General features: G+C 43.9%; 1 protein-coding gene across 2 annotated transcripts in view; it reads right to left on the reverse strand.

The window, feature by feature from the left end:
• Positions 1 to 25,484, reverse strand: part of LOC139543819 (unconventional myosin-Vb-like) — an 85,259-nt gene that overhangs the window by 22,480 nt on the left and 37,295 nt on the right. For both annotated transcript variants that reach the window (XM_071350262.1, XM_071350261.1), the window contains exons 2-19: positions 23,981 to 24,091; positions 23,214 to 23,385; positions 21,534 to 21,678; positions 20,691 to 20,847; positions 18,082 to 18,225; positions 17,712 to 17,793; positions 17,442 to 17,549; positions 17,161 to 17,270; positions 16,773 to 17,038; positions 11,982 to 12,063; positions 11,149 to 11,289; positions 10,481 to 10,603; positions 7,607 to 7,690; positions 5,411 to 5,560; positions 4,980 to 5,077; positions 1,870 to 1,956; positions 965 to 1,076; positions 170 to 381 (exon numbers count right to left, since the gene is read on the reverse strand). In XM_071350262.1, the coding sequence (XP_071206363.1) occupies positions 170 to 381; positions 965 to 1,076; positions 1,870 to 1,956; positions 4,980 to 5,077; positions 5,411 to 5,560; positions 7,607 to 7,690; positions 10,481 to 10,603; positions 11,149 to 11,289; positions 11,982 to 12,063; positions 16,773 to 17,038; positions 17,161 to 17,270; positions 17,442 to 17,549; positions 17,712 to 17,793; positions 18,082 to 18,225; positions 20,691 to 20,847; positions 21,534 to 21,678; positions 23,214 to 23,385; positions 23,981 to 24,091 (2,384 nt within the window). The remainder of the gene's footprint in view (positions 1 to 169; positions 382 to 964; positions 1,077 to 1,869; positions 1,957 to 4,979; positions 5,078 to 5,410; positions 5,561 to 7,606; positions 7,691 to 10,480; positions 10,604 to 11,148; positions 11,290 to 11,981; positions 12,064 to 16,772; positions 17,039 to 17,160; positions 17,271 to 17,441; positions 17,550 to 17,711; positions 17,794 to 18,081; positions 18,226 to 20,690; positions 20,848 to 21,533; positions 21,679 to 23,213; positions 23,386 to 23,980; positions 24,092 to 25,484) is intronic.

Here is a 25,484-nt window from a genome sequence, read left to right on the forward strand (position 1 = left end):
AGCAAAAGGAGGAGGACACGGAAAGTAGTTACAACACTGGCACCGATATTGATTAAAACTTGTTCACGACCCTTGTAGTGTGATTTATCAAGAAGTTGCCTCGTGGGAAAAATTCTGAATTGACCAGCTACTTTGTTAGTCTAGCAGAACGTTGTGCTTCTGCTCTCACCTGCGGGCCATGTAACCGCGGCCAAATCTCTGCAAGGTGATGGCAGACTTGCGTATCTTCTTGTAGCGGGCCATCTGTAGCCAGCGTCGCACTGTCTTCTGGATCTTGATGCAGGCGGAGCGGAACTTGTCTGCCCTCAGCTTCTCCAGGTAGGCCACTTGGCCCGCCCGGAAGAAGATCTTGGTCTTACCAAACTGGAACTTGTCTGGGTCCTGGTGAGGGAGAAAGATGAAGTCATTTGGTTTCCAGTCATTCATTCATTCAGTTAAATTGAACTTCAGCTCGATCAACTGAGCATCAAGGCAGCTAGTTAAGTGGACGTTATCAAACACAAGGTTAAATAGCCCCCCCCCCCCACCCGCCTCCCCTAAGGAATCCATGACATACTGTCCAAGGCGCATACAAATGATATTCCAGTAATAATGTATTAATAACATGATTCATCTCAGGCTGTGTATGCTGAATTCTCCACTGTTCCTAGAGAACACAACGGGGTTTGTCCATTAGGACTGAAACTCGTGACCTGCCTTTTTACATCCCCATTCCCCAGGTTCATACATTCAAAGCTGTCTCTCAATACTGGAAAAGTTAACATGTACTGTATCAGAGCAGACATGCAGTAGGTTCAATGATGCAAAGATGGACTGGCCCTGAAGGAGTTAGGGAGCTCCGTTGAAGAGAACAACATCCTTCAACCATGGGAGGAACAATAGTGGTCCTTTCTATTCATTCATTTCCTTTCTATTCATTCATTTCCTTTCCTACTTGGGGCTTTAGGGCGTAAATCTTTCTTACCTTGACCAGGGTCTCTAGTAGGTTCCTACACACCAGTTTCTTGTCTCCTACGGTCATATCTGACTTCTTCATGAGGACTCTGTATCTGTTGAAGAAGTCTGGGTACGTCCACCTGGAATCACATAGGACTGGCTGAGAAGCAAGTCAAACACACACAGCCCAAATCTGAAACAGGCATATTTTAATTCATGAAAAAGGAAACCATTGTATTATTTTGAACAAATCAAATTGTAAGAAATGTCCTTAACACTTCCACGCGACATAAAGGCATGATTATTGTTCATCTCTAGTTTCTTTCGGTTTGCGACCATGAGTAGGTCAGGACTAGTGTCGGTCTTCTAGACTTGAAACAGTAAGACTGCACTTTCTCACGCAGTACTTTGTCTTATGCAATCTGTTTTATGCTGTGTAACGGAATCAAATTGTTATTAAGAGAGTTTTCGTGCTCTGTGGTGAATTGCTCTCCTGCTGTTCCCCCTCAGGGAAGAACGTACCTCAGGGGAGACGGAATTCAATTTCCTCCCTGCTTAGGACGACCGAGAAAGCTCAATGATGGAGCAATAAAAACAGACAGAGGAAGAGCCTCCGTCCAGGCAGCACAGATTACGGAAGTGACATGCCCATTACATCACCAGGAGTCGGATAACAACCACATTCTATTACAATATATATAATAATAATAATATTATTATATGCCATTTAGCAGACATTTTTATCCAAAGTGACAAATGTTTTATATGGGTGGCCCCAGCGGGAATCAAACCAACGCCCCATGACGTTGCAAAGCGCAATGCTCTACCAACTGACCCACACAGGACCACAATCAATTTCTATGCATCCACTATCTATTGCACAGAGCAGACAACAGGGCCACCCGTGTAACGGTGTGTGAGAAGCAATCTTACCTTGATGGGTAGCCAGCAGCACTGATGCGGATGGTCTCCAGGACTCCACATGCCCTCAGTTGCTGCACAGCTCTCCTAGAGTCAAACCTTCAACAGAGAGAGGGACAAAAGAACACGTATACAAAGTTTCAAAACAATTCCCCATCACAATGAAAACACACCATTCTGGGAGTAGGGTTAATTACCATACATATACACAGGTAAAGGCTATTACCCTCTCCTTACTGTACCTGAGCTTAAGCTTCCCCTTCAGTATTGTACACATCTCCACTAGGCAGAAGACAGAAGCATTGAGAGGAGGTTAATGCTAGTCAGCTAGGTGCTGCCTGGGCAGACTGACTGTGTCCCTACATACAGCCGTCGGTATGTTTGCTAAAGTCCAGCCACAGCATGTGACCAAGGCACATCATTAGATTTAGAGACCTTGAAGAGGCACTTGTGCAAAAGAATGCATCAAGACGATGGCAACATAACCTGACCTCTCCTTCTGTCCTGTTTTTCGGAAGTAAACATTCTAAGTCGACAATGTGTGCTGTAGTAGAAAAGCTTCAGAACACAAGACAATTCCTTAAATCGACCTCGAAAAACAAAAACCTAGGATATCTAGTGTGCTGGTTTAAATGCCCCATTCAACACTGCTTATCAAGACAACATTGTTTATTGAAAAACAGTCTTTATTTTGGACGAGAGTTTCTGGTAACAGTCGACATGGCTGTGCCACTGTGAGCAAGAGAAACTGTTATTGAGTCAGAGGACGAGAGAGTTATTCAGCAAGAGACAGAATCAGCACCTCAGGCTACACTCGGGTCTAGGCAACCAAAGAACAAACACAGCACACGCAGGTGATGTCTCTCGCTCTGTCTGTCACACACAGTACTCTCTCCTAGTTGTCTTTTCCCATGACTCAATGCATGTTTATTAGTGTTCTGTTTACATAAGCCATCATTACCTCACCATGACCGTACCACGTTTAAATAAGAATGGCAGACCACATATTAGGCTCCTAGATCTGATTAGTGAAGCCAGTCACAGTAAGAAGTTGGCTTCTGATTCTTAAACACACTGTACACAAACATACACACAGAACAGAGCCCTCTTTGTTTACAGTAATACTGTAGTAATACTGTAGTAATACTGTACCAGTGGGTACAGAAGTCCCAAAAGCATCTCTTCCACTAAAAATGGGCAAGGTTTTTCAGTCAACATGAAAAAAGTTTGCTAATCCAAACAACTTGGCTATTTGAGCAGAGAAGTTACATGAGACAGACAAGACACACAAACTCTTCCGTATTCTGTTGCCTACATACAGTTGAAGTCGGAAGTTTACATACACTTAGGTTGGAGTCATTAAAACTTGTTTTTCAACCACTCCACAAATTTCTTGTTAACAAACTATAGTTTTGGCAAGTTTTGTGCATGACAAGTAATGTTCCCAATAATTGTTTACAAACAGATTATTTCACTGTATCGCAATTCCAGTGGGTCAGAAGTTTACATACACTAAGTTGACTGTGCCTTTAAACAGCTTGGAAAATTCCAGAAAATGATGTCATGGCTTTAGAAGCTTCTGGTGGGCTAATTGACATCATATTTTCATATTGACATCATATTTTTGAGTCAATTGGAGGTGTACCTGTGGATGTATTTCAAGGCCTACCTTCAAACTCAGTGCCTCTTTGCTTGACATCATGGAAAAATCAAAAGAAATCAGCCAAGACCTCAGGAAAAAAATTGTAGACCTCCACAAGTCTGGTTCATTCTTGGGAGCAATTTCCAAATGCCTGAAGGTACCACGTTCATCATTACAAACAATAGTACGCAAGTATAAACACCATAGGACCCACGCAGCCGTCATACCGCTCAGGAAGGAGACGCATTCTGTCTCCTAGAGATGAACGTACTTTGGTGCGAAAAGTGCAAATCAATCCCAGAACAACAGCAAAGGACCTTGTGAAGATGCTGGAGGAAATAGGTACAAAAGTATCAATATCCACAGTAATACGAGTCCAATATCGACATAACCTGAAGGGCCGCTCAGCGAGGAAGAAGCCACTGCTCCAAAACCGCCATAAAAAAGCCAGACTACGGTTTGCAACTGCACATGGGGACAAAGATCGTACTTTTTTTGGAGAAATGTCCTCTGTTCTGATGAAGCAAAAATAGAACTGTTTGGTCATAATGACCATCGTTATGTTTGGAGGAAAAATGGGGAGAAAAGGGGGAAGAACACCATCCCAACCGTGAAGCACGGGGTGGCAGCATCATGTTGTGGGGGTGCTTTGCTGCAGGAGGGACTGGTGCACTTCACAAAATAGATGGCATCATCACGAAAATTGATAATTTGAAGCAACATCTCAAGACATCAGTCAGGAAGTTAAAGCTTGGTCGCAAATGGGTCTTCCAAATGGATAATGACCCCAAGCATACTTCCAAAGTTGTGGCAAAATGGCTTAAGGACAACAAAGTCAAGGTATTGGAGTGCCCATTACAAAGCCCTGACCTCAATCCCATAGAACATTTGTGGGAAGAACTGAAAAAGCGTGTGCGAGCAAGGAGGCCTACAACAATGACTCCGTTACACCAGCTCTGTCAGGAGGAATGGGCCAAAATTCACCCAACTTATTGTGGGAAGCTTGTGGAAGGCTACCCAAAACATTTGACCCAAGTTAAACAATTGAAAGGCAAAGCTACCAAATACTAATTGAGTGTATGCAAACTTCTGACCCACTGGGAATGTGATGAAAGAAATAAAAGCTGAAATAAATAATTCTCTCTACTATTATTCAGACATTTCACATTCCTAAAATAAAGTGGTGATCCTAACTGACCTACGACAGGGAATTTCTACTAGGACTAAATGTCAGGAATTGTGAAAAACTGAGTTTAAATTTAAATGTATATGTGTCCTTTCTAGGGAGTTTTTCCTAGCCACCATGCTTCCACACCTGCATTGCTTGCTGTTTGGGGTTTAAGGCTCGGTTTCTGTACAGCACTTTGTGACATCAGCTGATGTGAGAAGGGCTTTATAAATAAATTTGATTTGGCTAAGGTGTATGTAAACTTCTGACTTCAACTGTACACCGTCACTGAAAAGCCAAATATTTACTCACGAGAATGCCTCCTTCTCGTCATTAGGCTTGATGCAACGCACATAGTGGGGGGTGGTGGCATTCAGGGTCTCCATGAGAAGCTGCAGGGAGCTGCGGAACTACAGTAAACAAACAGAGGAACGGAGGATGAGAAGCTGCAGGGAGCTGCGGAACAACAGTAAACAAACAGAGGAACGGAGGATGAGAAGCTGCAGGGAGCTGCGGAACAACAGTAAACTAACACAGGAGCGGAGGATGAGAAGTACTGCAAAGGCTAAGTTTAAAAAACTTGCTTAATCCCACCAATCATTGTAAAAATACAGACTTGTTACATCATTGCTTCCTAATGAAAGGTTAAAGACATTGTTAAGAAAATGACTATGACACTAACACAGACAGGCTCCTGTCCAGAGGCACACTGTTTGAACTCAGGCCTCATGGTGGATGCTAACCTGGTGGCCCACGGTTTTCCTGTGCTCCTTGTTGGGGACTTTAGGAGTTGGTTTGGCCGAGCGCACGTTGATCCTGGAGGACTTGCTGGAAGACGTGGAGCTGCTTCCGTCTTTATTAGTGTCCTGGAACAGATCCGCCACGAGCTGAAACTGTGAGAGGGGGAACATCATTAATATGTTTAGCAGATGGTTTCATCCAAAACAACTTAGCATAAAACAGATTATATTATAAGCCATTTTACAGCCGGATAACAACATCAATTCACCAAACCGCACAAAAAAAGAGGCGTTGAATTTCCACAAAAATCTTTTTCATAAGATATATTTTTACATAGTGCTGTACTGTCGGATCCAGTGTAATAGCGGGTGTGTTAAAGAACACTGATGAGACTACAGTAATGAAAAGCATGGCTGGACAGGACGTCAATAAACCAGCATTTAGGCGTCTGTCAGGAGAGTTCTGTAGTCACATCTCCACAGCAGAACCAGTGAAGGTGAACAATTTGAGTGTCAAGCAGTGGATGCAGAGGGAATATTGATAATAGCACAATAATATCTCTGTCACAGATAAGGCTGGTGCGGTAAAACAGTACTAATAGACTGCAGTGCAGTCCCACCATCCATATTGATAATAGCACAATAATATCTCTGTCACAGATAAGGCTGGTGTGGTTAGACAGTACTAATACACTGCAGTGCAGTCCCACCATCCATACGGATAACTATTCTCTCATGCCAAACTTGCGAAAAAATATTCTGACATTAACACGAAATTCCTTTTCGGAAAATGTTTCCTTTATCACTTTGCAAAGAATATGCTCTGTAAGCAGGATTGGACTTCTATGAAGATTCATGGAAGTTCCTTGATCCATCCACCTCCTCTGGCTTGGGGGTACAGCTCAGGTACCTCAGAGTTAGCAGGGCTTTCAGGCTGTGAGAGATGATAGTAATGGTCATTGAGGAAAGACTTATCAGCCGGAGGAAGTTTCATGACCCTCACATGTCCTCCAAGGCTCTCCAATGTTGATAGGTTTCTGCATCACTGTCAGCTAGATATGAGGGGGTTTAAACAAGCTAGGGGCTCTTGCCAAGTTCTCAACTACTGAGCAAAATTGACACTAGAAAATCAATTGAAATGACAGAGACAAAAATGCAGTACAGCATATTGTACAATATTGAGACATGCTATGTCTTTATCACTGCTTTTGTTTCGGAAACCTCACTGCAGCGTTTCCCAAACTCGGTCCTATCCATGCTGTTCAATGGAGCTTGGTGTCTTTCTGATAGTGAATAGATTTGGCACAGACAAGATGCTTTTAGACAGAACATAAAATATGAAATCTCTCCTTGCCTCTCAATATTCCTTCTCATTTGCACGCTCTTAATGGCTGTTGCATTAGTAATGCTGAGGAGAGGATTTTGGCGAGAGGGAGACAAGATGGTTGAAAGAGAAAGGGCTGAATATGAGATGCCTAATACGAGATGAAGTGAACTAAAGTTGGTATTTGTCCCAAAGAGAGTGGCAGAGAGGGTGAACTGAACAGAAATGACTGAGAAAGCTAATGCACTTTTGGCTCTCATCACTTAATCAGTAAAAAAGTTCATGCAGAGAACATGAGCTGAAATTAGGTTCCAATCAAGCAGTTTGAGTTTGGCTTGGAGAGGCAGGAGTCAGCGGATCTCTAGAAAGTGTGTGTGTGTCTGTGGGAGACAATTCATCTGCAATATATTAGAATTTTGATATGACATCTTAATTTACATTTCATGTATTTCAAATGAGAATGTAAAGCAGGATTTAAACTTTAGGGTTCATGTGAAGTGTTGCCAAGTTGTCAGCCTGGCTTTAAACAACAACTATACCTGATAGGAGCTATACTGCCCATCATATGAACCTGTGAAATGCTTCCAACTTGCCACTTTCTAAATCGTGTTACTTTTTTTGTGTCGTTGCACTCTATTCCAAAACTGAAGCCTCTTTCAGCAGTAATCTAATTTGGTAAAAGCTTTACGGTGCTGCTTTTCCAAGAAGTCCACACGGTTAAATTAGTTAGAGCTTAAAAATATAATTATTTGCGACATGCTTTCTGCATTTAAGTGGTCAGAGTGTGCTGTTGAGTGTGAGTTGAAGTGTCCACTAGAATGGTTTTGATGATTGTGTCATTGTGGTAGCGATCTAATGACATTGTTCTCTCTCACCTTGCTGGCCTTCAGAATGTTGATGTGTTCCTCGTAGACGGTGTCTCTGTTCTTCTCCAGGAAGCCATCACACTGGTACTCAACCTGCCAAGGGCGGGAACAGAGGTATATATAACAGACTACACTTCACAGCCAAATACACTGACAACTAAATTAGCAAACATTTAATCAACTATGGTAATTATGTACAATAGGGACTGAGGGTTGTTTGTTCAAATCCCAGGTGGCCCATACAGTCCTGCTGTTGTGTCCCACAGCAATGCACTTACAGTAACCGTAGCCAAACATCCAGCTGTACATTGAATAATTTAAAGCATGTGGCAGTTTAAACAGAAGCATTTACTGAGCATAAAAAAAAGATGAACCAGATTAGCAAACATTCTGTTTATTTATAAAAAGTCAGATGTAAAATAACATGAGTGCAGGTATTGTTTGGAAGGAAATCCCCCTGTCAGTCAGTCTATCGTCCTTCCCTTTGTCTGTCCATCAGCAGCCCCAGCCTCCAGGCAGTCTGGTGTCACACTTCACCCCTGCTCTCTCCTCTTTCTCACAGATAGGGTTGCAGGCTGTTCTAATTGTACAGCCGTGGCCAAAAGTTTTGAGAATGACACAAATATTAATTTCCACAAAGTTTGCCGTTTCAGTGTCTTTAGATATTTTTGTCAGATGTTACTATGGAATACTGAAGTATAATTACAAGCATCTCATAAGTGTCAAAGGCTTTTATTGACAATTACATGAAGTTGATGCAAAGAGTCAATATTTGCAGTGTTGACCCTTCTTTTTCAAGACCTCTGCAATCCGCCCTGGCATGCTGTCAATTAACTTCTGGGCCACATCCTGACTGATGGCAGCTCATTCTTGCATAATCAATGCTTGGAGTTTGTCAGAATTTGTGGGGTTTTCTTTGTCCACCCGCCTCTTGAGGATTGACCACAAGTTCTTAATGGGATTAAGGTCTGGGGAGTTTCCTGGACTTGGGACCCAAAATATCGATGTTTTGTTCCCCGTGCCACTTAGTTATCACTTTTGCCTTATGGCAAGGTGCTCCATCATGCTGGAAAAGGCATTGTTCGTCACCAAACTGTTCCTGGATGGTTGGGAGAAGTTGCTCTCGGAGGATGTGTTGGTACCATTCTATATTCATGGCTGTGTTCTTAGGCAAAATTGTGAGTGAGCCCACTCCCTTGGCTGAGAAGCAACCCCTCAAATGAATGGTCTCAGGATGCTTTACTGTTGGCATGACACAGGACTGATGGTAGCGCTCATCTTGTCTTCTCCGGACAAGCTATTTTCCGGATGCCCCAAACAATCAGAAAGGGGATTCATCAGAGAAAATGACTTTACCCCAGTCCTCAGCAGTTCAATCCCTGTACCTTTTGCAGAATATCAGTCTGTCCCTGATGTTTTTCCTGGAGAGAAGTGGCTTCTTTGCTGCCCTTCTTGACACCAGGCTATCCTCCAAAAGTCTTCGCCTCACAGTGCGTGTAGATGCACTCACACCTGCCTGCTGCCATTCCTGAGCAAGCTCTGTACTGGTGGTGCCCCGCTCCCGCAGCTGAATCAACTTTAGGAGACAGTCCTGGCGCTTGCTGGACTTTCTTTGGCGCCCTGAAGCCTTCTTCACAACAATTGAACCGCTCTCCTTGAAGTTCTTGATGATCCGATAAATGGTTGGTTTAGGTGCAATCTTACTGGCAGCAATACCTTTGCCTGTGAAACCTTTTTTGTGCAAGCAATGATGACGGCACGTGTTTCCTTGCAGGTAACATGTTTGACAGAGGAAGAACAATGATTCTAAGCACCACCCTCCTTTTGAAGCTTCCAGTCTGTTATTCGAACTCAATCAGCATGACAGAGTGATCTCCAGCCTTGTCCTCGTCAACACTCACACCTGAGTTAACGAGAGAATCACTGACATGATGTCAGCTGGTCCTTTTGTGGCAGGGCTGAAATGCAGTGGAAATGTTCTTGGGGGATTCAGTTCATTTGTATGGCAAAGAGGGACTTTGCAATTAATTGCAATTCATCTGATCACTCTTCATAACATTCTGGAGTATATGCAAATTGCCATCATACAAACTGAGGCAGCAGAGTTTGTGAAAATTTATATTTGTGCCATTCTCAAAACTTTTGGCCACGACTGTACAACTGGCGCGCGAGAGGAAGAGCAGTAATTGAATGCAGATCCTACTCCTTTTCACTTGAAGAGTTAGACGAAGAGAAACACCAAGGGAATCGGTTTAATACTATCTTAAGAGGAGAGCTGAGGAAATCCCATCCACATTAACAGGACTCTCTCGTCCCACTCTAGCCACTCACATCCCTAGCTTTTCACGGAAATTACCACGGTAAATAAAAGGACATTGCTACAGCTGCCTGCCTTTCATCTGTTTACATGACCCACTTTAGGCAGACACATAGGCAGTCCTTTCTATTTAGTGCCAGCTCCTCTGCGTAGGAGCACTGCTCTTTGAGTTAATTAGAGCTTGTGTATGTGTCATAAGGAGGAGGGGTGACATTGCAGGGCCAATGAGATCACTCACAGTAATACTAACACACAAAGCCTCTCTGATGAGTCATCATGGGATAATCATATTAGCTCTTTTCAGGCAAAGCCCCTGCAATGAGGGTGATTCATGTCAGGTCCTTTGAATAGCACAATTTGTAGATGCTCCCAATTACTCAGCCAGGTATACTGAAGCAGTTAGGTTTAAACACACAACCTTGCTTAAGGACTGTAACAACAGGATTTCCCGGCCAAAATGACATTTGAACCAATAGCCTAGCATCAGGTCAATTTTCACCTAACTGAAGAGCCTTACGTACAGGTGCTTTTCATGTGAAACATGTCTCTAGGCTGGGTCTACCCACCTTATCAGCAAAGTGAATGATAATGAAAGATATGTTGGACATCCGTGGTTTCTGGAAATGGACGCTGCTTGAAAGGCGATCGTACAGCTTCTGGCACCAGTTCTGATCTGTCCCTTTGGGCACCTGTAGCAGCAGCAGGCGAAGGGGAATAAAGGAGAAATATTATGTAAAACCATGAAGGAAACCAAAACTTTCTATCCAGGTTAGCTGTGCTCAGAATAACAATTATTTTGAGGTTGTTCCAAATGATCGTCAATAACTTCAAAGGGCTGTGGGATGAGGATGAGTGAAATAAATAAGTAATCTGTGTTTTGTTGCAAAGTCCTTAACTCCGATAACAATCTGGATGCAGGCAGGGGAAACAGACGCAGGCCACGGTGTGCACCTATGAATGCAGGATGAATCCCATTAAACTGAGACCAGAGGTTTAAAACGCAGGGATCAGCAGTGTGTTCCGCTCTGCTCCCCTCCAGACCAAAACACAGAAGATTGTTCAACACCTGTGACTGCTCAAGTGCATTCAGCGTTAAAACTCCTCCAGTTGCCAATTGTTCATATACACTTCCCCACTAATGCATCCCAAAAAGAGAAGTTAAGAACTACTGGAGCAAGGACAGAATTCAGGACTAAAGACGAATACATTATGTATGGAAGACCGGGTACTCCACCTTGCACTCCTCATCCAGCAGGTCCAGGATGCCCAACTTGGCCTCGATGAGGTCGATACACGGCTGGTTGTCATAGAAGTCGATGAGCGTCCAGGGGATCTGCTCCTTCATGTACTCCTCCTGCTCCAGCTTGAACACATGCTGAGGACACACAGAGGCAGTCCCACAGTGAGCTACAGCACAGTAGGTTATCAGTTAGACTAAGTCCTGAATTATTTCACTTGAAAACATTCATGTTGAGTCATGAGGTTAACAGCTTTATGTTTAATGTTATGTTTTATGTTTTGCTTTATGTTCTCAGGTCTCCTCTACTGAACATTGGAATATAAGGTAGGTAGCTACACTGAGTGTACAAAACATTAGGAACAACATCCTAATATTGAGTTGCACCCCCTTTTGCCCTAAGAGCGGCCTCAATTCGTCAGGGGCATGTATACTCCAGTTGTGTGAAGTTGGCTGGATGTCCTTTGGGTGGTGGACCATTTTTGATACATACTGGAAGCTGTTGAGTGTGAAAAGAACTGCAACACTGCTGAGTTTAACACACTCAAACCGGTGCGCCTCGCACCTACTACCACACTTAACTATTTGGTCTTGCCCATTCACCCTCTGAATGGCACACACACACAATCCATGTCTCAAGACTTAAAAATCCTTCTTTAACCTGTCTCCTCCCTTTCATCGACACTGATTGAAGTGGATTTAACACGTAACATCAATAAGGGATCATATCGTTCACCTGGATTCACCTGGTCAGTCTATGTCATGGAAAGAGCAGGTGTTCTTAATGTTTTGTACACTGTGTATATTATAAATATAAGGCTTAAACTCACTTGATTGAACTGCTGCTGCAGTTTCTCATTGGCGTAGTTGATGCAGAACTGCTCGAAGCTGTTTATCTCAAAGGTCTCAAATCTGTTCAGATGAAGAGAAAACAGTCACATATCTGGTGAGTTGGAAGTCTCCGGTCTATTTCCATCCTGTGTTTTAGACAGTGATTTTAGGCCTAGAGGAAAACTAAATAGTAAATAATGTAGTGTGTAATTTTGGAGTCACTTTTATTCTAAATGAGAAGATAATGTTTCTAAACACTTCTACATGCATGTGGATGCTACCATGATTACTGATAATCTTGAATGAATTGTGAATAATGACGAGTGAGAAAGTTACAGATGCACAAATATATCCCCCCCAAAATGCTAACCTCCCCTGTTATTGTAATAATCTGAAATGCAACCAACTCAAAACAGCAAATGCATCCAGCAAATTTGTAGAGTCACAAGCTTAATGTAGTCATAGTGTGCTATGAATATGGGACCAAATACTTAACTTTTTACTACTTTAATACACATAAGTGAATCTGTCCCAATACATTTGGTCCCCTAAAATTGGGGGACTATGTACAAAAAGTGCTGTAATTTCTAAACGGTACACCCGATTTGGATGAAAATAACCTCAAATGAAAGGGGACAGTCTGCACTTTAACCTCATAGTCATTGTACAATTTCAAATCCAAAGTGCTGGAGTACAGAGACAAAACAACGACAAAACTGTCCCTTAAATTTTGAGCTTTGAACTCACTGTTGATCACGTGTCAAACTCATTCCACAGAGGGCCGAGTGTCTGCGTGGTTTCACTCCTCCCTTACACTTGATTAATAAATGAAACTCACTAATTAGTAAAGCACTCCCCTCACCTGGTTGTCTAGGTCTTAAAAAGAAACTGCAGAAACTAGGCCCTCCATGGAATGATTTTGACACCCCTGCTGCATAGCCACGGGAAGTAGGGGTGCTGCAGCACCCCCTGAAAAATCTGAATTCAAAAATATATTTATACAAACATTTTTAAAAAGTACTGTAGTATGCCTTTACCAGTATTAGCGGACAGATAGCTTGGGCAAAATGTTTTTTCCACAGCATCTCTGCTTTGGCAAATAAGGTAGTTGTATTATTGAGAACTGTATCTTGCAGCATTCAATACAACTGTAAGAGTTGTTGCCCTTGTCCCTTTCTTTGCGATTGTCATTCTAATGGAACCCAGAAAGATTAAAAACCCTGTCCTCAAACACTTACATCAAAAAGGTACAAAGTTATGGGCAAAGACACAAAACATCCACATCAAATTAAATATTTTTCTTAATCAAATAACATGGAAAACAACCACTTTTTGTGCAGCATTAATGTGCCATCCTTACAAACCACTTCATGTAAATGTATATTACCGTATTGTACATAGGCTGGTCATCGAGGTTTGTACCTGTACACTTTCCATCACAATACAGTAATTGAGTACATTGACGATGATGTGATGTGGCTCAGTTGGTAGAGCATGGCACTTGCAATGCTACGGTTGTGGGTTCGATTCCCACAGGGGACCAGTACGAAATAGTATGAAAATGTATCCACTCGCTACTTTAAGTTGCTCTGGATAAGACTGTCTACTAAAATGGAAAAGGAATGTATAGACCATTTCACATAGAAATAAGTTGCGTTTGCAAAGTATTTCAAGAAACTGGAAAACATGACAAACAGTGAATCAAGCAAGTATTTTATATTCCACAAGTATTTTCAGATGAACTGTTTTGTACAGATAATTATCAGACTCAAGTTACAAATAACCCCCCGCTGTATGTCTTATTATTTGGGCTTTCTACTGTAGCTCAGCATCTTTCCCCTCCCAGCACCAGGCTGCCAGTTTTATCAATAATCTAACCCACAGCAGAGAACCAATTAAGCCCTCAGTCAAACAGGGTCATGAATAAGAAAAGCACCGCTCCCCCAATTCAATATGGTTCCATGCTCTATCTACTGTAATGAAAAGAGGCACTTGCAACACAGGGGATGGAAGTATTTGGCTGGAGACACGCAGAGCGCTCACACACACAGATGAGTATGTGGCAATGTCTACAGACAATCACGGATTACAAAGGGAAAACCAGGCACGTCGCGGACACCGACGTCTTGCTCCCAGTCAAGCTAAACACCTTCTTCACCCGCTTTGAGGATAACACAGTGCCATCGACGTGGCCCGCTCCCAAGGACTGTGGGCTCTCGTTCTCCGTATCCGACGTGAGTAAGGCGTGCTCACCCTCGCAAGGCATACTCACCCTCGCAAGGCTGCCGGCCCAGGCGGCATCCCTAGCCGCGTCCTCAGAGCATGCGCAGACCAGCTGACTGGAGTGTTTACGGACATATTCAATCTCTCCCTATCCGAGTCTGCTGTCCCCACTTGCTTCAATATGTCCACCATTGTTCCTGTACCCAAGATAACAACAGTAACTGAACTAAATGACTATAGCGCCGTGGCACTCACTTCTGTCATCATGAAGTGCTTTGAGAGTCTGTACTTTGCCTACCTTACATAAACACCCTTACATAACACCCGAGACCAAGGGGAGGCAAAGTACAGCCCGCATCCGGCCAGCCGGGCACTTCAATCCGGCCCGTGAGACATAAGAAATATATTATTTTTTGCCCTTTTTTCTTCCCAATTCTGTGGTATCCAATTGGTAGTTACAGTCTTGTCCCATCGCTGCAACTCCCGTACAGACTCAGAAGAGGCGAAGGTCGAGATCCGTGCATCCTCCGAAACACGATCCAGCCAAGCCGCACTGCTTCTTGACATAATGCCCGCTTAACCTGGAAGCCAGCCGCACCAATGTGTCGGAGGAAACACTGTTCACCTGGCGACCATGTTAGTGTGCATGCACCCGGCCCGCCACAGCGCGATGGGACAAGGAAATCTCGGCCTGCCAAACCCTGACGATGCTGGGCCAATTGTGCGCCGCCTCATGGGTCTCCCAGTCACAGCCAGCTGTGACACAGCCTGGGATCGAACCCGGGTCTGTAGTGACGCCTCAAGCACTGCCATGCAGAGGCCCCCACAAATTAATTTTAACAAACAATTTGGCCCTCCGTTGAATTTCAAAATCCCGATGTGGCCCTTGAGCCAAAAACTTTGCCCACCCCTGCCTTAGAACCACTTAAATTTGCTTACCACCCCAATAGATCCACAGTCGATGCTATCGCCATTGCAGTGCACACTTCCCTATCCCACCTGGACAAGAGGAATACCTATGTAAGAACACTGTTCATTGACTACAGCTCAGTATTCAACACCATAGTACCCTCCAAGCTCATCATCAAGCTTGGGGCCCTGGGTCTGAACCCCGCCCTGTGCAACTGGGTCCTGGACTTCCTGACGGGCCGCCCCCAGGTGGTGAAGGTAGGAAACAACACCTCCACTTCATTGATCGTCAATACAGGGGCCCCACAAGGGTGTGTGCTCATCCCCCTCTTGTACTCCCTGTTCACCCATGACTGCGTGGCCACACACTCAATCATCAAGTTTGCAGACGGCACAACCATAGTAGGCCTGAGTACCAACAATGACAAGACAGCCTACAGGGAGGATGTGAGGGCCCTGGCGGAGTGGTGCCAGGAAAATAACCTCTCCCTCAACATCAACAAAACAAAGGAGCGGAACGTGGACTTCAGGAAACAGCAGAGGGAGCGCCCCCCTATCCACATTGACGGGACAGTACTGTGGAGAAGGTGAAAAGCTTCAAAGGTCTCGGCGTACACAGTCACTGACGATCTGAAATGGTCCACCCACACAGACAGTTTGGTGAAGAAGGCGCAACAGCGTCTCTTCAACATTAGGAGGCTGAAGAAATTTGGCTTGGTCCCTAAGACCCTCCGAAATCTTTACAGATGCACAATTGAGAGCATCCAAGTGCATCCAAGAGCCCGCAAGTGCAGGGCTCTCCAGAGGGTGGTGCGGTCTGCCCAACCCATCACCGGGTCACACTGCCTGCCCTTCAAGACACCTACAGGACCTGATGTCACAGGAAGGCCAAAAAGATCATCAAGGACACCAACCACCCGAGCCACGGCCTGTTCACCCCGCTACCATCCAGAAGGCGAGGTCAGTACAGGTGCATCAAAGCGGTGATAGAAGCTGTTTTTCAGTCTCAAGGTAGACTGTTAAATAGCCATCACTCGCCGGCTACCACCTGGTTACTCAACCCTGCACCGTCGAGGCTGCTGCCCTATATACAGAGACATGGAATCACTGGTCACTTTAATAATGTTTACATACTGTTTTACTCATTTCATATGTATATACTGTATTCTAGTCAATGCCACTCCGACATTGCTCGTCCTAATATTTATATATTTCTTAATTCCATTATTTTACTTTTAGATTTGTGTGTATTGTTGTGAATTGTTAGATTTTACTACACTGTTGGAGCTAGGAACACAAGCATTTCGCTACAGCAGCAATAACATCTGCTAAATACGTTATGAAATCGACTCATCAAATATCATGCTTCTCCGTGCCTTTAGTACAGAAAACATTGTGTGACAGAACTGCGAGGGAAAATGAGAAAAGTTGGGCTGATGTTCTTCTGTGTGTCTGCTGTCACAGTGTGTTAACTTACTGCCAGCCTGGGATGCTTTTACCATTCACCATGGCTGAGATTACACTCCTGAAATAAGACTTCTATTGCTGGCATGAAAATCGGTTCTCACCACACAGTCAAGTTTCTCTCACAATCCAAACCAACCCACTGTTGAGGTTTGTTTTCAGAGGTTCTGGGGAGCCCAGGTGGGCAGTCTTACCCATAGATATCCAGAACACCGATGAAGGAGTGTTGTTTGGAGGAGGTGTGCAGAGACTTGTTGACGTGCTCCACAATCCAGTCAAACATGTGTGCGTAGATGTGTTTGGCGAGCGCGTCGCGGGCATTAGCCGCCTGTTTGCGGGACATGTTCTTGACGTAGGTCTCTGACGTGGTGACCAGCTTCCTGTGACATAGCCAGTGTTCCATCTGCTCCAGCTCCACCCCCAGCAACCGGCAAAAGTGTGTCAAGTGAGGGTCGTTCCTCTACAAACACACACAGATTTAATCAATAAATTAGGTATAGAGAAGATATACGGTTTGAGGCTGTGATGTGGAACTATAAACTCAAACAGAATTAATCTGGACAAGGCTGTATAGTGACATACTGATATGTGGCAGGAGTCTCCGTCTCTCTCCGAGCAGATCTCCACGTTCCCCAGATGCAGGATGGAAGCTATGATTCTGAAGATGCTGCTTTGATTGCTCTCCTTAACACCTGCAAAAACAAACCACAGTAAGGTAAATATTGTTCCATCGGGAGATTGAAAAAAAAGAACAAAAAACCAGTCAGTATTTATGTCCAAGATACATAAACCCTTTGTTCTGAGCCTGTTCTAATGTAGCGGTGTTACCATCTTAGAATGTACCCATGCAGTCAGACCATTACCCAGTAGCGTAAAGGCTTCCTTCGTCTTCTTGAAGTCCTCGGCATCATTCACCCCCTCAATGAAGATGTTCTCTCCTTGCGATGTGAAGATGAAGTCTTCCGCACTGGCTTTAAGATGAAAGCAGAGATAGAAATAAACGTATTAGAAAAGTGTTCTTATTTGAACGTCCTCACAGACGACACGTACTATTCTCTGAATATTGCAGTTATTATGCAGTTGCTTCCTTAACAGAAACGTAGTTGAATATTGGCTCGGTCTGCGACACTTACTCAAGGCTAGGTCTTTGAACTCCGGGAAGCTAGCAGAGGCACACAACTGGTAGAAGATGTGGTAATTCCTCTCATCCTCAGCCTAAAAAGCAGAAATATACTACACTTAACTCTTGATCAATAATATATTCTGATGAATGAAATACTTTTGTTAGCACATGAGTTCCCCCAAGCTGCAATTTAATATTGTATTAATTTCTGTAAAGTACTTAGATACGTTTATTTTGATATTTGATTGGCTGGAAAAAACATGTCAAGCTAGGACCTAATCAAATGTTTAAATGAAGGAAAGTAAATGTGAAGGGAAGCATGGACTTAGTAAGTAGCAATACAGAGTTTCCCAGACTGCGCAGCATGGAGCTACACGTACCTGGAACACCACCCTTGACTTCTCCAGCAGATACGTGCGCATGTTGGCACCTATTATGTGATAACGCCTGTCAAAACCAATCTGGATGTACTTCCCAAAACGACTGCTGTTGTCATTGCGCGTGGTTTTCGCATTTCCAATAGCCTGAAAAGAGAAGCAGAGGGGTGGAGAGTTTCAGAAATCAAAAGAAAATCATAACCACTGTAAAATATATTTAAACTCGGCAAAAAAAAGAAACGTCCTCTCACCGTCAACTGCGATTATTTCCAGCAAACTTAACATGTGTAAATATTTGTATGAACATAACAAGATTCAACAACTGAGACATAAACTGAACAAGTTCCACAGACATGTGACTAACAGAAATAAAATAATGTGTCCCTGAACAAAGGGAGGGTTAAAATCAAAAGTAACAGTCAGTATCTGGTGTGGCCACCAGCTGCATTAAGTACTGCAGTGCATCTCCTCCTCATGGACTGCACCAGATTTGCCAGGTCTTGCTGTGAGATGTTACCCCACTCTTCCACCAAGGCACCTGCAAGTTCCCGGACATTTCTGGGGTGAACGGCCCTAGCCCTCACCCTCCGATCCAACAAATCCCAAACGTGCTTAATGGGATTGAGATCCGGGCTCTTCGCTGGCCATGGCAGAACACTGACATTCCTGTCTTGCAGGAAATCACACACAAAACGAGCAGTATGGCTGGTGGCATTGTCATGCTGGAGGGTCATGTCAGGATGAGCCTGCAGGAAGGGTACCACATGAGGGAGGAGGATGTCTTCCCTGTAACGCACAGCGTTGAGATTGCCTGCAATGACAACAAGCTCAGTCCATTGATGCTGTGACACACCGCTCCAGACCATGACGGACCCTCCACCTCCAAATCGTTCACGCTCCAGAGTACAGGCTTCGGTGTAACGCTCATTCCTTCGACTATAAACGCGAATCTGACCATCACCCCTGGTGAGACAAAACCCTGACTCGTCAGTGAAGAGCACTTTTTGTCAGTCCTGTCTGGTCCAGCAACGGTGGGTTTGTGCCTACAAGCCCTCAGTCCAGCCTCTCTCAGCCTATTGCGGACAGTCTGAGCACTAATGGAGGGATTGTGCGTTCCTGGTGTAACTCGGGCAGTTGTTGCCATCCTGTACCTGTACCTGTGATGTACGGATGTACCGATCCTGTTGTTTCACGTGATCTGCCACTGCGAGGACGATCAGCTGTCCGCCGTGTCTCCCTGTAGCGGGGTCTTAGGCGTCTCACAGTACGGACATTGCAATTTATTGCCCTGGCCACATCTGCAGTCCTCATGCCTCCTTGCAGCATGCCTAAGGCACGTTCACGCAGATGAGCAGGGACCCTGGGCATCGATCTTTTTGTGTTTTTCAGAGTCAGTAGAAAGGCCTCTTTAGTGTCCTAAGTTTTCATAACTGTGACAATTGCCCACCGTCTGTAAGCTGTTAGTGTCTTAACGACCGTTCCACAGGTGCATGTTCATGAATTGTTTATGGTTCATTGAACAAGCATGGGAAACAGTGTTCAAACTCTTTACAATGAAGATCTGTGAAGTTTTGGATTTTTACGAATTAGCTTTGAAAGACAGGGTCCTGAAAAAAGGAAGTTTATGTTTTTGAAGAGTTTATATCTTCTGAAATTGTGATTCATGCCACACAAAAACCTTTAGCTTCTCCTTGCTGCTCGTAATGTGTCTTGACAGTTGTAAAGCTCCTAATTTTGTGTTGTGTCATCTGCCAAGATGGAGACTGTGCCCAACTGGCCTTGCATACAGATCTGTCCTGTTTCTTCACTCTGACTGATCTAGCTGAGGTGAGGCTGGTAATGGACTCAGAGATGTCGGACTCTCCTCAGCTATAACTTCCTGAAGGACAGAGAGTCATGACAACTTTCTAGCTAGCAGCTTCTCCTAGTCGTATCTTTCCAGGCAGGCTGTGGGACTTTGCTGTTCACGGACTCCTGGTGTGTTTAGCTTCTCCACCTACAGTTTACAAAATGATTCCCCATAAGAATACTGTGCTGTAAACTCTACAAAGTTACAGCCGAGTTCATAAAACTTTCAGGGCATAGAAAAAGTAAAACACGATGACGTTTTCACTAGAACCCATCTAAGCAGGTAAATAAAATATGACTTGGTTATCCAGAAGATACATGTGTCATCTCCAAAAAGGCACAAATCATATTATGTAACCCATATATTCCGGGATCGACTTCCTTTACTAGGTTGCCATACTGCTGGGCTGGCCTACAGTATGGGACCAGCAGCCCATCCCCAGTTCCCCTCCTCACCTACAGTATGGGACCAGCAGCCCATCCCCAGTTCCCCTCCTCACCTACAGTATGGGACCAGCAGCCCATCCCCAGTTCCCCTCCTCACCTCCATGATGGGACCAGCAGCCCATCCCCAGTTCCCCTCCTCACCTCCAGTATGGGACCAGCAGCCCATCCCCAGTTCCCCTCCTCACCTCCAGTATGGGACCAGCAGCCCATCCCCAGTTCCCCTCCTCACCTACAGTATGGGACCAGCAGCCCATCCCCAGTTCCCCTCCTCACCTACAGTATGGGACCAGCAGCCCATCCCCAGTTCCCCTCCTCACCTCCATGATGGGGCTGGAGGCCAGCACCTTCTCCTCAACGTTGGTGTCGTTGGCCGACCCTCCCACAGTGGCGAAGAACCGCATGGCGTACTTAGCAGAGACGGTCTTCCCTGCCCCCGACTCCCCACTTACTATGATGGATTGGTTCCTCTCATCTCTACGGGAAAAGAGAGAGAGAGAAAAAGAGATTTGGAACATTTAATAAAAATAGGTAACTGACCAGAGCTGCATTAATGGGCCACGTCTACAGTTACACAACGCTCATTTTCTCTACATGACTGGAGTTGCCAGGACTACCCAGCAGTGGGCATGCACAGTATGTAGGCAGTGGACATGGTATTTATTGTCTTTTGCTCTACAGAGAAGAGCAGCATTGATGAGGTTGACAGTTAATGTGGACCGGAGCACTGTTATTATCCACCCACATCTTCCATTGAAGACACAGTTTATCTCTGTGGCAACTCATTATTCAGTCCCACACCAACACTATTTACATTTTAGCAGACGCTCTTATCGAGAGTGCATACATTTACATTTCACACTTTTTCCCCCTCATACTGGTCCCCCATGGGAATTGAACCCACAACCCTGGCGTTGCAAGCGCAGCGCTCTACCAACTGAGCCACACACTATCAAAATGACATATCAAACCGAATGAGGAGTCTAATCAAGTGCCTCCTACGCAGCTCCATGTGCCACACAGTAACAACTCAATTGCTTCCCAAAGCAGACTAATATATAGAATGTGGTTATTAATTGGCAACTCTTCCAGGTCTAATACATTAACAGTATCCTGATCCTGTGTTATACCCGTTTAGCTGTACCCTGAGGCTCATCCAGTACCTGGCCATCTGCTTGTATGCCTCCTCAGCAACAGCAAAGATGTGTGGGTCCATGTCTCCCATGTTCTGCCCACTGTAGGCATTGATGACCTCCTCTCCATAGATTTGAAGCTGGTCGTAGGGGTTGATGGCCACCAGTACGATACCTATAGAGCAAGGAGAGAAGGGAGGACAGAGAAAATAGTATGACCAGTCAGTGAGACTGTAACCTCTAGTTCCTTAATCCTATATTTAGTAATACATCCCATATATTCTTGTGGGTGTGTATTTGTGTGTCTCACCCAGCTGAGGATCTTAGCCATCTATTTCCTGTGTTTGAGGAGTGCAAAATCCACTTTGTCACTGAAATCTTGCTGGATTGATTGCTTTCATTTCACTGGTGACTCTTTGCCACTATTGCTTGTGCCATTCGTCCCCCCCCCCCCCCGTTAAATGTAACGACCGCGGAAACGTTTGTAATGACCTGTCAAACACACTCCGGTAATGGCTGAAATGGGCTCAATAGAATACATTGGCTTTCCGTTGCATCTATAAGAACGCTAACGCTTCGTAAGGGATTCAACGGCACGTCTTCGACAGTTACATCCCAAGAAAGAGAACAAAGATAAAGGTATTTTGATGGGTGTTCGTTTTTTTGTCCAATTTGAGAGAAAAAAGTAATGATTTAATACAGTTGAAATATTTACAAATGAAATGCGCTGAAATGAAAACAACTTCTGAAAATGAACACTTGGATTAGTGACATTATGTCTCATCTCACAAAAAACGTAAAATATGTTTGGATGGGTGTAATCTAGAGCCAAGCGTGTAGAGTTCTATTAGCATTGGTTATCCTTCTCCCGACACACTTTCTCCCGACACACTTTCTCCCGACACACTTTCTCCCGACACACTTTCTCCCGACACACTTTCTCCCGACAACAACAGTAAGGAGTAACCTAGAGACAGAGCAAGTTTTTGGTGGTTGCAGCCCTGCTCCACCCCTTCATATTAATTTATTAATGAATGCAAATACACCCAGCATACTGTATATATGCAAATGAGGCAACATATTTTCAAAGTATTTAAGAAATACCTGATATACTAAGAAAATGTATGAGAAAGTAAATACCTGAATTCCCACCAAAATACCTTAAGTCCATTAATTGTATGTGCATCTACATTTCAGCCCTTTGTATTTTTCCTGCTAACTTTGATAGGCAAATACTGTCAAAACATCCATATTACCAGAGGAATGTAGTAGGCTCACCCAAGTTTGCACTGGCAGGGTTACTATGTGGACAGATTTCCCTAATTAAAACATGATGGTGATATCTATAGCCAGTGTAGGATCAACAGACAAATATTGTCTTTGCTCATTCCCCTTTGTCTGCTTTGTTTAGGGCGCATATCACACATGGCAACAGCTCACTCGTTGGCTGTTTAAGTCAATGGAACCCTAGTTGATTGGGGAATTGGGAGGACAGGTTTGTAAAAGTTGGGACAAGACAACCATTAAAAAGGTAAATGAAAGCATCAACCCTACATGGTGTAAAATAAGCCAGCTACCATAGTAAACATAGGAGGAATTTGCAGCACAAGGTCAGGCCAAGGGCTTTGTTAAGAGACCATATACAGACCAGACATTCTGGTTACTATAAGTGGCGCTGTCAGAGCAGGTGGTGGTACAGTATAGACTTACCACAGTATGTGTAGATGTGGTTGGGCTCGAGGAAGCGCACTTTGAGGTTGTGCAGGACAGCAGGCTCGTGCAGGTAGCTGAGCGCTGTGAGGTCATTCTCCCCCACCAGGATATCAGGGTTCCGGAGAAAGGGAAGAGGGTTGTCTTTGGGTCCGATGCGGTATTCCAACGGCTGGGACAAGAGGGGTTCAAGCAAAAAATGTCAATACTAAAAAAACACTAAAAGCAAAGTCTTTGCACATGTGCACCTGGTTTGAGGGTATGACGACTCCCTTTACCAGTTGAAATCATAATGCAGCACTGTCCATAACTACACATGTTAAAGGATATGGATTTGGTGGCTTCTAGGTGTTTATGAATCATACCTGTATCAAGTAGAGATTGTGATCATGAGTAGGGGAATATACTGCTGCTGCACAAAGCGATAATATCATCATCTGCTGATTCATTCAAACTACTCTTGGCACAGTACATTGTTATTTAATAACTGTATCTTGCATCTCTCAGGGCTTGCATCTCTCACTTCAAAAAATATGATTAATGATTCATGGCACCAAAGTTTCTGAATGTGTGTAGGGGCGCACACACATTAACTGCTTTAAAATGAGGACATGTACAAATGTACATGAGCACGACAAAATAGACCAAAGCATATTGAGTCCTTAGGCAAGGGCTATAAAAAATAAAATAAAAATATTACGATATTTATCTTATAATTGTGGCCTGATCTGGGGGGGTTAGGGTTAGGAGAGGGGGGGGTAGATTACCGATTCATCTTCAAGTTTGAGGTGCAGGATTGGCTCTCCCTCCTTGTAGTCCTTGATGATCTCTGCAGCTCTCCATACATCCTCTGGGTCTGGGATCCACACCCGAGTGTACTGCAACACAAAAACACAAAGAGATTTAATTCAACTCATCAATTACTTTGAATATTGTTTGCACATTTAGACAGCATTCCTCCCCCACTTGCCCGTGTTCATTGACAGTGTGTAATTTATTGTCAATGCATACATACTGTCAATCCATAAAAAGCGACAGAACAGCTGAATGCTCTAGAGATGTCCATTTGATATGACAGCTCAAAGATGTTGCAATGCGTTACTGTTTCAACAAAAGCTGAAAATAAGTGTCAATAGGTTGACGGTGTGGCAGTGTTGAGGTAATTGTGTTTGCGACACATCCCGCCTTGAGATACCCTAGATAGGCCCGTAGTGAGGCGAAAATGCTGACTGATCATTTCCAAGGGCACATTTGTTTGCTAATCTTACTTCTTATATAAACCTAGCCCTACCTTTTTGATTGACTCACTTAGAATCACATAAAAATGTACTTCAAGTGGGGATGCCATTAACGGCAAAACTAAGTCGTCTCCTAAAGCGATCGTCAACAACTTATTCCATCTTCCAAAAATGATTAAATTGCACCTTTCTAACAGTTCCTTTGACTATAAATTCGTAACTTTACGGGATGAATAGAACACATTATTATGAGAGAAGTTTGGCCTGATGTTGAAGATAAAGGTTTTGTTTTTAACCTATTAGTGCTGCTGAGGCATCACCCACACATTGTGAAGGAGAAGGGCTTGACCCTCGACAAGATCACCATCAGATTCCATCAACCATCTCCCTCTACCTTCATCTGATCAAGCCATAAACTGACCATCTCCCTCTACCTTCATCTGATCAAGCCATAAACTGACCATCTCCCTCTACCTTCATCTGATCAAGCCATAAACTGACCATCTCCCTCTACCTTCATCTGATCAAGCCATAAACTGACCATCTCCCTCTACCTTCATCTGATCAAGCCATAAACTGACCATCTCCCTCTACCTTCATCTGATCAAGCCATAAACTGACCATCTCCCTCTACCTTCATCTGATCAAGCCATAAACTGACCATCTCCCTCTACCTTCATCTGATCAAGCCATAAACTGACCATCTCCATCTTTGGAGGATTCATGCACTCAAAGACTTGGCCTCTATTGGTTGACCTAGCTAACTATAGCTAGGCTACTCACGACATAGCCTATTGCTTGATCGTTTTCTTTTGTTGTTGCTTTTGAATCGCTTTGAGATTTCTTTCTGTTATGAAAAGTGCTATAAAAGTTTAAGAAATTATTATTATTTTTGTCAGGAGAGTGGGAGTGATTACTCACTGTGAATAATCATACAAACCATTAGCTGGTCCTCTGCTGCTAATTGCATTTTGAAATTAGAACAATTAGTAAAAAATAAATAAAAAATAGGGGGGGGGAAAATAAAAAAAAC

This window comes from Salvelinus alpinus, chromosome 18 (assembly GCF_045679555.1).
Source record: "Salvelinus alpinus chromosome 18, SLU_Salpinus.1, whole genome shotgun sequence".
In the NCBI taxonomy this organism is placed as follows: Eukaryota; Metazoa; Chordata; class Actinopteri; order Salmoniformes; family Salmonidae; genus Salvelinus; species Salvelinus alpinus.